We start from the raw sequence: 15,141 nt of genomic DNA, 5'->3' as shown, positions 1-15,141 counted from the left end.
TTAAGAATGTCTCAGTCAAATGTACTCCGCATGGAGACGTGGTTTTTCCTTATTCTCGTGGTCACAGTATTCATTAAATGGTACAGCATCCACTAGTATGCTCTTCCCCGCTTTTTTCTCTCTCGTTGCAGAGACTGCTACACCGCCTCAAAATGCCTTGAGTATCATTACATCTTCGTCCAGCAGATCGAACGAAGGGGCGCCACGTGCCGTCGTGTCACGATCTAGCCGAGATCTAGTACTTCTTTCTTCATGTCACTTCAGCTGCTTCTGTTTGCACCAGCATGGCCACGTATTTCAGGCCACCCATACCGGCGATTGGCCCCGACTTGCATGTCGGACTGAGAGTTGCAAGACATCCACATGGAACTCGTCCACAGCATATCCCGAGTACGCATCCACCACGTTGTAGGAGCAGGAGGAGGGGACCGCGCAGCAGCACTAGCGACCCTTGATCTACTTACTGTACCACGGGTAGCTGACCTTACTTTGTCCGCTCAACACGAAGGCACCCGAAGAGTTAGCTGATTTCAGCCAAAGTCTCAACAGAGTCCTGCATCATTCGTCGTCAGCTATTCCGAAGCTTCCGCTTAGCCTGCATCGCGTAGATCTTCCGTTATTCCCGGGGTCAATTGCAGAACCTCAAACGAAGCATCGCAACATCAGAAACCTACTGCTATTACGTATGTCATTTAGGCTTTTCTCTTCTTTTTTGCTCCGATCCTCCGACATATCCACTCTCTGAATACTCACATCATGAGATATAGAAAACTATTCCAGATATAGTCAACACCTGATCTCTAATCTGGCTGACAAATCGAACCCCTGAGCCCCATCCATCTTCCGTACCATAACTCTCCTAATCCTCTTTACGCAGATTTTATGCAACATGCTCCCTTCCCTCCGCTTTCTCATCCACCAACACAGCCTTCTAAATCACAATGAAAAAGGCTAGAAAAGTATTCCCCACTGTAAGCCCTGTCTCGGCTCTACGCATCGCAACTCCGACTGCGAGCCCGAGCGCGGTGGAGAGTGCCAGATTGAGCAGCAGGCATGCTCGCACTAGCCGCTTTCGTGCTTTTCCTCCCCGTTTGGGTAGAGTGCTTGCGCGGCTCGGTAAAAGAGTCAGACCACTCCAGGTGGGTTGGGTGGTGAGCTTTAAGGGGATGTCGTTGGACGAGGCCTTCGCCTCAGTGTAGTTCCTGGAAACTTTTGTCGTGAAATGGGGAATCACTGGCTCGCTTTTCTCGAAGGCCGTGATGAGGCCGTGGAGGTAGGTGGCTGTTGCATGTAGGTCTGGTCCATGTCCAAGCTCTTTCATAGGAGGAGGCATTGAGGGAGGAAGGGGTGATGGCGTAGCGTTTTCCACTGTGCTGTCGATACTATTAATTCATTAGTTTCTGCGCAGTAATCAGTCTAGGACGAAGAATGGCTCACTTGAATATCTGGTTCACTGCTATGGTACCTGTCATTTCTAGAGTTTACAGGTTGGTTAAGTTCCATCATTGCAAATCCATAACCTCAGGATAAACGTTCCTGCAGCCACGGAGGTAGTTGGGCGCAAAATGAATTGTAGCACTGATATAACTCAGCAGCTCACAGCCAAGAGCACTCACGATCTGCTTTTGCTCAAGCTGTCAACTTTGCGAGAGCACAAATGTGCTCACCTAGTCGTCTTCTCAGCTTGGTGAGATCCAGCCTTACCGCGCTAACCCCATCTTGGAACATTGTGTTGTCAAGATTTCGGTTTTCAAAAAGCAGTTAGACCTCAACGCAGTTGGGTGCCCCATCGTCTTGCAATCTCTGCGCAGTCATGTTAGCTTTCCAAAATGAACTCTAGATGCTTGTGTCTTCAATATCTTGAATACTCGACTTTCTGAGGTCTGCCACGCGCCAAAGGGTGGCCTGCTATTGGGTCCCCCGCAAGCCACGATATGCAGCACAGCCACAACTGCAATGAGAGCACAGTTGTGCTCTGCGGAGCCTTGCGTTAGAATCATCTTCTCTTCAATCATCCCATACGCGGCCTTCGATGAGCTTTGCTGGACCCAAAAGTCTACCTCGTTACGTACATGAAGTACTGGAAACACACTGAATCAGATATGCCGCCACATAAGCCGTCAAAAGAGCGTGGGCTGGGTTTCAGATTCCCATTCCCACGATTCGTAGTAGGGCCAAACATCCTTCCAGACCATGCTTCGTTTGCTAACTAATAAGGACTTCAATGCCCTGCCGTCCCTTGAAGACGACCTTTTGTCTGCAGAAAGCAGCCGATCGTCCCGGCCTGATTATTCCGCTCCTCAAGACGATCATCTCGAAGCTATAGATCCTAGCTTAGGAAATGGGCACCTTAGCGTTGCCAAATCGCCAAACAGCATGTCCAGGCCGAGTTTACAATTTAGTCTCGATGCTGTCGATCGTATCTTCGCCGAAGACGCTAGCCCATGGATGTCGGAAAAGGTCCTCCATCGCCCTGGGGATGAAAAGGCCATTTCCTCAAACTTGACACAGGACTTTAGTTTCGGAACTTATCACAATAGAACTTATCGCAATGGAACTTATCGCAATCATCCTGGGTTTGAGCAGGACAACAGTGAAGCTAGTGTAACTGGAGACTCTGGCTATGCCGGCTCCGTCTATGGCACCCTTTCGCAACATGCGTCGCAGCATATTGGAAGCAACCAAGATATCTCAGCAGAGTCCAACTGGCTCCTTCCCACACGGAATTCTACTTTCGGATCCAGTGCGCATGGAAAGGTCCAAACCGAATCCGAAAGTCTTCACAAGACGCCACTATTAGCCAGCTTTGGCCTAGGTGACAGCCCTCAGCTCGACGTAGGCGGAGACTCCAATGACCATGTGCCAGAGAATGTTCGCCAGGCAATCGAGAAGTACATCTTAGCCTGTAGCAAGCAACGTCCCCGAGGAGATGGTCATCGACAGGTCAATTGTGGGCGGTATGAATGCACTGCGGGTTGCGGATATCAGACCAAGCGTTCATTTGACTGGAGGCGACACGAAGAGTCACATCAGCCACAGGAATTCTGGATATGCGAGCTCTGCAGAACCGATACACTTCCAAGGATAGTGCTTGTTAGTAGACGCGATAAGCTGCTACCACATGTCAAAGATAACCATCCCGATGATGATGTAGATGATGTAATAGAACAGTCAAAGCAGAACTATGTAGCAGGTTTCAAACCCAGATGTGGTTTTTGTGGCGATCACTTTAAATCCTGGGACCATCGGAGTAGTCATATTCTTGCACACTTTGACGGGAAGCTTGAAGGGGGGATTAGGACTATGAGTGAGTGGAGGGATTCGTGGTCAGAAGGTGGCAGCGAAAAAGGAGATGATAGCGAAGAAGCGGATGATAGCGAAGAAGAGGATGATAGCGACGACAGCAAAGACAGCAAACATGACGCCAAAAAAGAGGCGCAGCTGGAGGCCGAATTTCTCTCCTTCCAAAAAAGAAAACGTGAGAAGGTGGCACTTGCAGACGACGCATACTCCGGATTTTGGGCAAATACTAACTCTGGAGCGAATGGAGTACGCGTAAAGAAAGAAGAGTTCACGTCCGAGACTGATGGAAACTTGACACTATCCCACCAGTTTGATGCTTCGGTACAGGCGTTACAGACACATAATAATAATGGCAATAACTTTGGATCATCTCCAGTCTACGCTTTACCGGCACCGTCAATAGCTATCATCCGCAGCGTCCTGGAAAACAAATCCGCAGATGGCTCATTCCCATCCAGCGAGAAGATCAAAGCGCTATCAGTCATAACAGAACTGCCGCCTCAAGCTATAGCTGCCTATATGAAAAACTTAAAAGCCGTCTTCAAAACCGAAAGCGGAGGACGCAAAGGCATTGACAGTCTGGAAAAGCGGCCGGAGGGGAAGACCCACCGGAGGCCTGAATCACCGGCTACAGACACAGCCTGTGGCGGGTCTCAGGAGGACAGTACTACAAGCAACGATTTCGAGAGCTCGAACACCATAAATTCAGAAGACCTGGAGTCTAGCTGGGCTTCTGACTGGTCCGAAGCTAGTCCAACGCCCAATGAAGGCACAGACATCTTCGCTAGCAAGTATCGAAAGACTCTCGTTGATAAACTACTCAGCGATTTCGACTCAAGATATCACTTCAATAGTCAGATCTACACGAATCGAAACGACTTACAGAGTGAGGGTACTATAGAAGCTTCAAGCACACCGATACAAGAGGCATCTCAGTCCGGGACCCGACCCCCAAAAAGGAAGCGGGGACAGACTGGCGCTGACGATGCCGCGGAAAACTCGCTCGGAGAGCACAACAACATCCTAAAGAAACGCAGGGTTCGAAAATCAGACAAAGAGAAACGGTTGCTTTTAGCCTGTCCCTTCAACAAGAAGGACCCAGCACGCTATGGTCGCTGTCACCGAGTGACACTGACCAAAATCTCATTCGTAAAACAACATCTGTCAAGGAAGCATCAACTGCCGATATACTGCTCCAGATGCATGAGCACCTTTGATACAGAGGCGGAAAGGGACACCCACGCAAGAGCCAGCGCATGTGAACTGAGCCCTATTGTGAATTTGGAGGGTATAACAGAAGCACAGAGAAAAAGATTGCGCGAGAAGGTCCCATCGGGAATGAATGAAGAACAGCAGTGGTTCACCATCTTCGATATGCTCTTTCCAGATTTTTCTCCTCGGCCAAGAACAGCATACATCGACCCCGATCTCTCGGAAGAGCTTTGCTCATTCCGTGACTTCGCCACAAATGCAGGGTCCGGCATCATGATACAACAGTTGAGGGACAATGGTTTTATTGGCGATCTTTGCGACTCGCAGATATCATCGTTGTTGGAGACTGTGATCACAGACGGTTTCCAGGTGATAATCGAGCGATGGCTGGAGGCACGCCGACAGCAGGGTCAAAACGACGCAGACTCAGGCATCTTTACCAGCTCGAGGAGTAGTGACAGACCCTTCGATACACAATCGCCATCCGCGTTGCTGAGCTCAGATAATGGCGACTCCAATCAGAATCTCACATCCGAGTGGTTACTCGATAATATCACACTACAAGATCCCCTACTGTACGTAGGATACGCGCCTGCGCAAGGGTCAGATGGAGGTGGGACGACTAGGCAGCCTCACTTTGACCCTTCAGGCCCGATGACTGTTGCACCAACTCTCGAAGAAGAGCCGGACGAGTCCCTCGTGAACTGGGAGGCTGAGGCTTATCAGTGAATGAGGATGACTGCTTCTGGTTTTCTCACGATCTACACAAGATGTGACGATTATTGAGTCTTAGAATGTGGGCAGCATACATTGTCAATTCGATCTTCACCCTTGTCTGAAGGTGATGGCTGTCAAGATTTCCCCTTCTGAATTCCCTCAACTCAGTCCGCATCGGTCTCTGAGGTTTCTGTCAAAATCAAGCTAGAGACAGACCCCGTAGCCCCAACCCTCGTCTCTTCAATCGCTTCAAACGCGTCTTCCAGATCCACATGCACCCTCAGCTCCTTCTCGCCGAGAACATTGTAGACCCCTCTCAATTCCTTGAACGTCAACATTTCCCTCAAATGGCTAAACGCCAGCATCATATACGGCTTGCACCACGGCAGCCGCGTTAGCCCGCGGAAGAAGACTTTTTTCGCCCGATGATCCGGCTCCGACCTCTTCACCTTCGCCTTCTTGCTCTGCACGGATAACTCCTGGCTAGGCTTGTGCTGCGCGACCTCGAACAGGACATACGAGGTCCAGAGAGCCTGACTATTCCTCCCGCAATCGCTCTCAACCGCCTTCTCGAAGGTTGCGCGCACCGAGTGCGCAGTAGATCCTAAAGCCTCGCCTCGGTTCATCTCAGAGAAGATCGCGAATGCCCAGCCCACGACGCTCGGCGCTTGACCTCGGCCGCCCCCGTTTCTAAGCACAACGTCGCTCATGATGGCGCGGACGCGGCCGTCAATGCGGAAGCGGGCTTCGTTCGCTGCATAGATGCTTAGCAATAACGTGTTGTTTGGAAATAAAGCCACGCTTTGGGCAAGTTCGGCGCGGACGAGAGAAGGCTTGAAAGAGTGAGACTGGGAAGCGTGGTATGCGAGGAGACGAGCTTGGGCCTGGTGATTGAGTTCTGCGGCAGGTGATGTGGAAAGGTTTCGTTTGTCGAAGGCGTCTGAGGCTTCGTGGTGGATTGCCAAAGCAGCACCGATGTCGGAGTTGTTTAGGAGGTAAGATAGGATGGCGTCACAGGATATGTAGAGTATGAAGTCGGCATATCGGCCGGTGGAAAGGGAGTGGTCACGGCCGTCTCGGAGAATCTATTCAAAGTCAGCCTTGTCGGATATCATCGTCCTATGCTTTCGAAGGGAGTTGAAAAACACTCACATTCTTAGTTCTTAGCGTATCAGCCGCAGAGAGGTCCGAAACGTCAAAATCAGCACCCGGTTGCGCTGTAGGCTTATCCTTCCCTATCCACGTGACTCGATGAACTGCCGTTGCCGCATACCCATGATCAAGAGCCTCCCATATCCATGTATGCCATAGAAGGATGTGATCACGTTGCGCAACCTCAGGCAAACTCTTAACCTTCTCAAGTGCTGTACAAAAGACAAAGTCTGAAGTCTCGGCAGCTCCAGTCCTTGCTTCGATTAGTGCATATGCGTTCCATAAGCGAAGACTGGTAGGTCGCTTCTTTAGCAATTGCTTAGCGCTTTTTCGAGCACTATCTATCTAATTAGTTGTGCATGGTGACAAGCAATATATTGGAACTCACGTGTCTGGGAAATGATGCAGCTCGAAAGCTAGATGGTATTCTGCAACTCGATCATTCGTGGAGATTGAGGCTAATTGTTTGAGAGCGCGGCGAATGAACTCCAAGTCTGCCAGATGATACTTTCGCTTGAATGCGTCGTTGAATAAAGAGTCTGTCGTTATCTGCAGGAAGTTCATCGGGAAATTTGTGAAAGCTCGCAAGGATTCCGGGAAGCTGCCAGTCGATTGGGGTTCGTCTTCGACAAGAAGAGATAATTTGTCGTGTGAACTAGTTCCGATAACTTCATTTCGAAGGAAAGAATCTTGCCACCAATACTGGCGGTTGCATGTGTTCTCGAAGGACAACGGTGGCAAATGCCAAAAGCATAGGAATGCTTCAATCAGTGCATCGTGTGGAAATTTCTGCGGGAGAAGCGACAAGAACTCTTGGATATCTGAGAATAGTATAAGATGGAAAGGGTCGTCATCTCCAGAGTCATCAGCAGTACGACCCGGGAGTCTAAGTGCGTTCATGTGCTCTTCTTCCAAGACTGAGAACTCGTAGAAAACCTTCAAAGAGGGGACAATAGGGAGAAAGTTCAGCGTCACAGACTCTGGTACTGGTGTCTGAAGGGCATCGAACTTATTCCAGCCCTTGGCATCTACCTCCCCGATGCGTGACACTTCACTTTCCCAAAACTCCTCGAAATTACTAAGAAGTCCGCTTGGATCCACTGTTCCTTGGTCGTCGCTTGGTCTAAACATGTGGTACTCGAGGAGCGCTTGCCAAAGAGCCACAGCGTGCTCATGGTACCCAGCTTCCTTCGCCAGGCTTGCGAGTCGCAGCAAGACGTAGGTTTGAATTTCTACCACGGTGGTCCACGATGGACCCCCCGCCGGCGTTGCATCTCGAGCCTTTGCAAGCATTTCCGAACAAGTTCGAAATACCCCGCGACAAGTTTCGTATTTGAAGTCCACGAAACTGGTTTGGGCAAAGTTAAGATAATTGGTCCACAGTTCCACACTATCTGGATAATCGTTGAGTGTCTCCTGCCATCGCTTAGCAAGCTGCTTCGATTCCCAGTAGTGTTTACCCTCGTTCATAAGCCCGCTGACGAGTTGCACGCGGTCTTGCTTCACGCGAATTTCTCGGAGTGCTTGCGTATATATTGAGATTCGAATGTCGGCAATGTTTCTACGTTCTGAAGTACTAGGGTCTCGAGAGGGATATGTACGGCCCAGTAGCACCATATCTTGTTGATGGTCAATGAGTTCCAACCAAGCCTGTAAATCGCGAGGCGCCTCTTTCGTACGATTGGATAAAGCTGCATTTTTCTGTCGGATCTCGTTTTCAGCTTTTGCGGACCCTGTTGCATGATCCTGGCCCGACTGATCCGATTCATACTCCAGATCAGAGTCTGCCGGATGGACGCTTGCTTTTGCCTGGCCTTCAATGGAGCGATAGTCTACGGCGTTTCCATGTGGCGAGCCTGGTGATTCCGAGTCACGCTTCCTTTTCTTGTTAGACTGCATGGGAATATAATCCAGGCGGCTGTCTAGATGCCCATCTTCTGCACCTGGCCGTATCAGTCGTAGGATTCGTGGCTCGTTACTTGGCTTGTATTTCATTGCCCATGGTCTTTCAGGTCGAGCTCGATTGTCATCATTTCTTATGCTAATTTCTTGCTCGGTGGTAGCCCCAAGATCAATCCGTTGGTTCTTTGGCAGGCCAAATACACGACCATAGCCATATCGACGGAAAGGCGGAACACTGTAGCGATGAACTCTGCCAAAAGTAACATTTGCCGGATCCCCTTTGCGGTCGACTATGAAATACTCCGTTTCATCCTCCAACGGCTTTGCAGCCACCGAAGATGGCGCCTGGTCTCTTCTGATGCCGTGGGTATGTCTTGTCTGATCCAACTCATGGCCATTGCGGTCGCCATGTTTTGATTTTCTCTCTTTCAAGTGAGACGGACGTCTCCTGCGGTCCCCATGGCTTCTGGAATGTCCATCACTGTGTCTCTGTTCGTTGACCTTGTCTGGCTGCTCCTTTGTATTGGCCTGGGAGCTCTTTGGTATAGGGGCAGCGGGTTTCGGACGAAAGCTCGCGAACTTGGGCGCGGTAGGTTTCGTTACGTCGCTCATAGCCACGGCTAAGACAGCGCTTTACCAATGGATTCTGTTGAGGATCAAGCTTCGGTACTAGATGTGGATCGCCCCGTTTGAGCTCCGAGCAGCCAGCCTTTACAGTCTATTCTGGTCTCCGGGGAATGGTCGAATGCTTCATGATGTGGCTCACAGGTAGACACAGATGCGAGTTGGAAGTTGAAGCTTGGAGGTCGGTCGCGTCCACGCTTTCTGCAGGGATCCCAGACCCACTTTAAATAAAATCTTGGCACCGGGTTTTAGCTATGCATTTTCACCTCAATCCATTCCGACTGAGACAAATGCGACTTTCCCAGGACTGCCCGCCGAACCGCCCATGAACCTAAACTTGCCCATGGACGCTGTCACAATCACACCAAACCTCCATCTTCTGGACTCATCATGACTTCTGCACTTCAGAAGCAGCTCGCGGCCATCGCCGCTACGAGCACCCAGCAGCTGGATTTGAAGGCGCAGAAGACTGCCCACGGGAAATCGCTGCTGTACGAACCGAAAGTCGCCGCCTCTCAAAACTTCAACAGTATCTACCAAGTATGCCACGAAGGATATCGCGAGCTATGTATGCTCGACAGCCGATTTGTCGCCTTTTCGCAGAACCTGTTCAGTGACCAAGGCAAAACCGAGGACCGGTCCCAAATGACAGCGAAGGAGAATGCGGAGCTTGACGTCGTTATTGAAAGATTTCTCACCCTGGTGGGCCCAAGGTTAGCTTTGAAGCCAGCACAAAAAGCCGTAGAATGGCTTGTACGACGATTCCGGTATGTCAACCTTGAGCTCTTTTCGACAATCCTTTTACTGAAACACGGCTTGCAATTAGCATCCACGAGTACAATACGGACATCGTCATTCTCACGTTCCTCCCATTCCACGCGATACCCATCTTCACTACGCTCCTCTCCATACTCCCGGCCAAGACTTCCCCCACGTTCCGCTTCCTACAACCCTACGTGAGCTCTCTGGAAAACCCTCCACGAGCAACTATTGTCTATAATGCGTCGACCAACCCTGGAGTTTTCTCTGCTTTGCAACAATATATCTTGAAAATCCTAGAGAATGAACACCAGTCTGATATATTCTTGAAGTTCTGGGCGGAGGTAACAGCACAAGCAATCAATACCATGTTCAACACCGCTAGGTCCGGCAGGAAATCTGTACAGCACCAACGAGAGGAAGATCTGATCAATCGCATCCTACCTACCCTCAGCAAATGTCTGACATTTGTGAACATTCCTGATGCAATGCATGGATGCTACGCGATCACTACAATTCTGGTCAGCAAAGGGAACTTGGAAGATAAAGTACTAAGCTCCCTCTTGGATGCCATATCCGCAACCTGCAGACCCGATACGACCGACGCCACTCTCCAATGTTTGGCGGTAATCGCAGAAGAGCGCCGAAGCGCAAAATTTCCCCGCAACGTTGTGAGGCGATTGCTAAAGCATGATGATCTCGTAAAACGGATTGTCGCTCTCGGTCGGGAAATCCGTGTCGAGCGTTTGGCATTGGGTTGCGCCCTTGGAGCTGTGGATCGACTGAAACATCTCCATCATAGCTGCGAAATTCGAGTCGTTGAACAGATACTCGTTTCAGACCTGCTAGAAGACTCTCAGGCATTGCTTGTTATCAAATCTTTACTGCGGTTGACTATGGAGATCAACGAGTCTACAGATGTCGCACTCCGAATCAGAAGTCAGATTGCGGACCTCATTGTTCGTCTGGCAGACTCAGCGTCCCTGGAAAACAAGCTTCAGAGAGTATTGAAGGAGAACAATTTTGACATCGAGACACTGGAGATGAAACTCAAGACGGTTTTGAGGCCCCTCGAAAACGAGACTACACCCAAACCCATCGAGGAGGACTCAGAGATGCCCGATCAAGAAGACAACAATACTACACGGGCGGATTTGGTACTATCGAATCTACCAGCACGTGTTCGAGGAGATACTTTCCTCATTGGCACGGAAACAAGCGTTCTAGAAACTCTCGCTCGTGGATTCATCCAATCATCCCCACAAGGCAATAGCATTGACGAATTTCTGAACCTGCCAATCTTGAATCAAGAGGGAGCATTTCAAAGCCCAGTGTTCTTGAGTTTTCTCATCAGCATGTGGTGTGGGCCTTATCCAATTCTTGCACGTAGCGCTGCTCTGCAGGCAGTGAGGAAACTTCTCGACCAGGCTACAGAACAGATGGATCTGCAAGCCTTGGTACCATACATCATCTACGCCCTTGCGGATCAATCGAAACAAGTGCGTCAAAGTGCTGCGGACTGTGTCATTCTCTTGGACCGCAAGGCAACCCTTTTGCACAAAAAATCCAAAGTGAATACATGGGCTGGTTCCTCCCTTTATGGTCCCAAAACATCACAGGTTCATTGGATGCCAATACAGCTATATTCGAAATTTTTGGCATCAGTCTTGATGCCCACGCTGGAGGAATGCATTTTAGATGCAAGCCACATCACTCAAGTCATTTTCTCTGCATTGGACGGCCACTCACACTCAAAACTCCCGGCACATAAATCTGGGGTCGCAGATTTGAAAACTTCTGACCGTGGCGGCGTTGTTTCATTCCTGAGTAGCCACGCGGTTTTGACGGCACGGATATCCGTTCGACTAAAGCTTTTCTCTCTACTGAGTCGACTCAGAAAGGTTTGCGCCTCTGCTCGCATCAACATGCTGCTTCCTGCTGTTCGCGAGTGGTGCTCATTATCGAAAAATTACCTGTTAAGTCTCCGTAATCTCGATGCTTTCGACACTGCCGACGCGGATAGCCAGCATATAGCTGTAATTTCTGCGCGAGAACAAGAAGGCGTTGATCTCCTCCAGACCATCATCACGGACCACCTTAATTTTCATCGCCAGTCTGTACAAGAGGCCGCATTCCAACGACTGCAAGCTATCTGGCCTAATTTGAAGTCTGATTTGAAACCATCACTTGCCACAACTCTCCTAGACTTATCCTTAGATGAAAACGAATCTAAGCAAGAGGTTGTGTCTTTTCGTCAGGAAAGCTCCAAGGAGTTGCTAGGTGCAGTGAAGCTCTCGTCGAATGTTCTAAGGACCCTTTTGGAGAATGCTATCAACGCTATCAGCGCTATTCAATCGCCAGACAAACCTCCGTCTGCAAAGAGGAGGCGAACAAGTCGCTTGGAGTCTTCACGAGAAGACACGCCTGATCCAAAAGATATTGGGAGAGCTTTGCGGAGGGTCACCTTTGTCTTGGAGCTAATTGAAGCCTCTAAGCCCGAAGAACATCCAGAGCTTTTGCGAGGCTTGTTTCACATATTAGGGGAGCTCCACCAGTTCCGATCACATTCGGGATCAAACTTGGTCTACCTTCAAAGTCCGATCATTAGATCTTTGTTGTCAATTGTCGAACGCCTGAAGGTAAGCCACTTTCACCAGTGCCGTTGGGCATGGACTAATCAGCGTCTAGGATGGACAAGAGCCCGCTGAGGATCATTCCGCTATTCGGGCCGACCTACTTGTTGACTGCATACGACACAGCAGTAGCCCAGAGGTTCAAAATGCAGCCCTCCTATTAATCTCTAGCTTAGCCTCTTGGAAGCCGGTGGCACACCTTGTTCTGCACACTCTGATGCCTATATTCACTTTCATGGGATCTACACTGCTGCGACAGAGCGACGACAACTCCGCTTATGTTGTCAATGAGACCATCACACGCGTAGTCCCGCAACTAGCAGCATCGTTAAGAGACCGAAACAAGAATTTCATTATTGGAGTGGCAGATCTGCTCTTGAGTTTTACCGCCGCGTTCGAACATATTCCCCTTCACCGAAGACCGGAGATTTTCGATCGACTTCTACAGACTCTTGGTGCAGAGGAATCACTATATGCTGTAATGGCTCTGCTGCTTGACAAGTATCCGGCAAAAGCCGACTCGCGATCAGCGATAGAGTCGCGATCGTTCGTCTCGCATCTACTAAGAACGTTTGAGCCAGCATTGGTGGTACAGGTAAGCACGACTATCAATAACCTCCTTGTCGCAGTGCTGATGTTCATAGTCATCTACCAAATACCTTGAGCTCATTATTGATGCCCTCCAACCTAAACGCACGGTCTCTGAAGTGCTCCTGAGCTTGAACGAGAAAAGCCAAGCTGAGGTCAACGGTACCCTCCTGACTTTGTTGGAGTCGTTAGCGAGCATTCTGGAAGACCCACTTTTGATTGCATATGTCGGTCAAGTTTTGCGACCTGGCACTGAAAGTGCTGTCTTGCAAAAGACGTTTGCTCCAGCTATTGAAAGAGCTACTCAACTTTCTCGACGCCTAAAGGGCGAGGAAGGACTCTACGCCGCCTGCAGCCGTGTCTTGTTTAGCATTCTAGAGCTTCTACCTATCACCAGCCTCATCAAGACCGCAGAAGACTTGCTGGAGAATTCTGACGACGATATTAGACTAACGACTCTGCAGGCAGTAGAAATCAAGGTGCGAAGTATCAAACAAGGTGACGAGCCCTCTGTAAAGGCTGCCTTAGCATTCCTGTCTCGTGTCGGAACCATTATACAGCATTCCCAGGACACTGTGCTAAAGCAAAGTGCTGTCGCTTGCATTGATCAAATATCAGAACGATTCGGTAAGAGAGACAGTGCAGCTGTTGCGTCCTCAGCACAAATGGTCGCCGGCGTCCAATCACTTGGAAGCAATGATGATCGGCTGCGGGAGATATCGGTCATTTGTCTTGCCTCAGTTGTGGATGTCATATCAGAGGATTTCATCCCTCTCCTACCGGCAGTCCTACCGCAAGCCTTCTCCTACCTGGAGCAGAGTATGGATGCGGACGGAAAGAAACCCCGTCTACATAACGCGGTCTATTCGCTTCTTTGTGCCATCATTGAGAAACTACCGTTTATGTTCATCGGGAGCTACCTGGACAAGTCGCTAGAGTTGTCGCACAAATCTGCAGAATGCGATCTGGGTGAGAGCTGTGATGAGAGCAGGGATCACTTCTATAGCTATGTCGCAAAACAGGTTGAAGCTAAAGAGTGTTTTGAGGCTATCAATCGGACATTTGCTGATGCAGTGAAGCATGGCTACGAGGTAAGTACTTCAAGTCTCGCTCCTGTCACTTTGCTGATGAATGATAGGCACTTCGCGAACATCTTAATGCCCTCCTATTAGCTGTCAAGTCACGACCAAACTCTGCGATCCTCAAGAACACACAGACCTTGTTCACCATTTTCTTGACTGCGCTTGACACTCGGCGTACTTCGAATAGCTCGCAGGTCGAAGATGGTGATGATGACGCCGATATCGAGCACTTGGATTCCATCGTACAGGATGCCGCTATTGAAATGACGACTAAGCTCAATGACATGACGTTCCGCCCGTTCTTTTCCCGGCTCGTGGAGTGGGCATCCAAGGGGCTTCCGAAGAAAGATACAAAGGGCAGAGCTCTTCGCTCGATATCTCTTTACTCTTTCCTCGAGAGGTTCTTCGACAAATTTAAGGTACTATCACTCTATCCGAAGATAGATACATGCTGACCTTTGAAGTCCTACGTGATCAGCTATTCCAGCTATATCCTTGAGGATGTTGCTGATATACTGCAAAACACCTCCACCCTCGACAGTCTGGATGTAAAACTCGTCAAGGCGGTTTTAAATGCTCTTACCAAGAGCTTCGAGCATGATCAAGATGGTAAATTCTGCGGGATACCTAGGTTCCACCCCGTACTAACAATAAGTTTAGGGTTTTGGCAAGCACCGTCGCACTTCAGTGCCGTCTTGGGTCCTGTGCTGAAGCAACTCACTGTTGAATCGGCCACTGTCGTGACAGAAGACGTGATTCCATCCATCGTAGAGCTGGCAGTGTCGGCAGACTCCGCAGATCATCGCAAAGAGATGAACGGCATACTTCTTAAGCTGATGCGCTCTGACAAGGCACACACCCGGCTGGCAGTTGTCAAGTGTGAGCAGGCTTTGACCAAGCGATTAGGGGAGGATTGGCTGGGAATGATATCGGAAATGCTGCCTTTCATCAGCGAGTTGCAGGAAGATGATGACGAAGCGGTGGAAAGCGAAACGCTTCGGTGGATCAACATGATGGAAGAAACGCTCGGAGAGAGCCTCGAGCCTATGCTCCAGTAGTTGTAGATAATGAACATGAAAGACTGAAGCTTGAGCTTCCGTCGTCAAAATATGCTTAAGTCATCTGTTTTGTCTCCGTTTTGCGTTTAGCGCTGTGACCACAAACCCTAG

The 15,141-nt window shown here is 49.6% G+C and overlaps 4 protein-coding genes across 4 annotated transcripts; 2 read left to right on the top strand and 2 right to left on the bottom strand.

Moving 5' to 3' along the window:
• Positions 1 to 671: 671 nt before the first annotated feature.
• Positions 672 to 1,641, bottom strand: BDZ99DRAFT_138513 (uncharacterized protein). Its single transcript, XM_033712670.1, has 2 exons — positions 1,438 to 1,641; positions 672 to 1,382 (listed from the first exon to the last, which is right to left on the bottom strand). The coding sequence occupies exons 1-2, from the start codon at positions 1,470 to 1,472 to the stop codon at positions 932 to 934; spliced, it is 486 nt and encodes a 161-aa protein (XP_033583505.1). The 5' UTR covers positions 1,473 to 1,641; the 3' UTR covers positions 672 to 931.
• Positions 1,642 to 4,362: 2,721 nt separating this feature from the next.
• On the top strand, positions 4,363 to 4,902 carry BDZ99DRAFT_353053 (uncharacterized protein; the record flags this gene model as incomplete). Its single annotated transcript, XM_033714550.1, has 1 exon — positions 4,363 to 4,902. A coding segment is annotated over one exon (540 nt), but the record flags the coding sequence as incomplete, so codon positions are not given.
• A 494-nt stretch (positions 4,903 to 5,396) lies between these two features.
• On the bottom strand, positions 5,397 to 8,898 carry BDZ99DRAFT_515124 (DUF1740-domain-containing protein; the record flags this gene model as incomplete). The annotated part of the gene is made up of 3 exons (XM_033724944.1): positions 5,397 to 6,317; positions 6,385 to 6,721; positions 6,773 to 8,898. The coding sequence occupies 3 exons, from the start codon at positions 8,896 to 8,898 to the stop codon at positions 5,397 to 5,399; spliced, it is 3,384 nt and encodes a 1,127-aa protein (XP_033583503.1).
• A 402-nt stretch (positions 8,899 to 9,300) lies between these two features.
• BDZ99DRAFT_407438 (uncharacterized protein) lies at positions 9,301 to 15,086 on the top strand (the record flags this gene model as incomplete). The annotated part of the gene is made up of 7 exons (XM_033716479.1): positions 9,301 to 9,677; positions 9,737 to 12,308; positions 12,358 to 12,897; positions 12,947 to 13,981; positions 14,029 to 14,391; positions 14,437 to 14,581; positions 14,633 to 15,086. 7 exons carry the CDS (start codon positions 9,301 to 9,303, stop codon positions 15,028 to 15,030), a joined length of 5,430 nt encoding a protein of 1,809 aa, XP_033583502.1. The 3' UTR covers positions 15,031 to 15,086.
• Positions 15,087 to 15,141: the final 55 nt, after the last annotated feature.

Source organism: Mytilinidion resinicola (assembly GCF_010093595.1).
Source record: "Mytilinidion resinicola strain CBS 304.34 unplaced genomic scaffold BDZ99scaffold_2, whole genome shotgun sequence".
NCBI lineage: Eukaryota > Fungi > Ascomycota > Dothideomycetes > Mytilinidiales > Mytilinidiaceae > Mytilinidion > Mytilinidion resinicola.
The sequence above is the reverse complement of the archived record's forward strand: the minus strand, read 5'-3'. Positions and strand labels throughout refer to the sequence as shown.

What these genes read in the sequence shown, in the direction of transcription:
- BDZ99DRAFT_138513 (XM_033712670.1), bottom strand. Translation starts at nt 1,472, where the DNA reads ATGACAGGTACCATAGCAGTGAACCAGATATTCAA. An exon ending in GCAGTGAACCAGATATTCAA is followed by an intron (nt 1,383 to 1,437) that starts GTGAGCCATTCT and finishes ATGAATTAATAG; the next exon opens with TATCGACAGCACAGTGGAAA.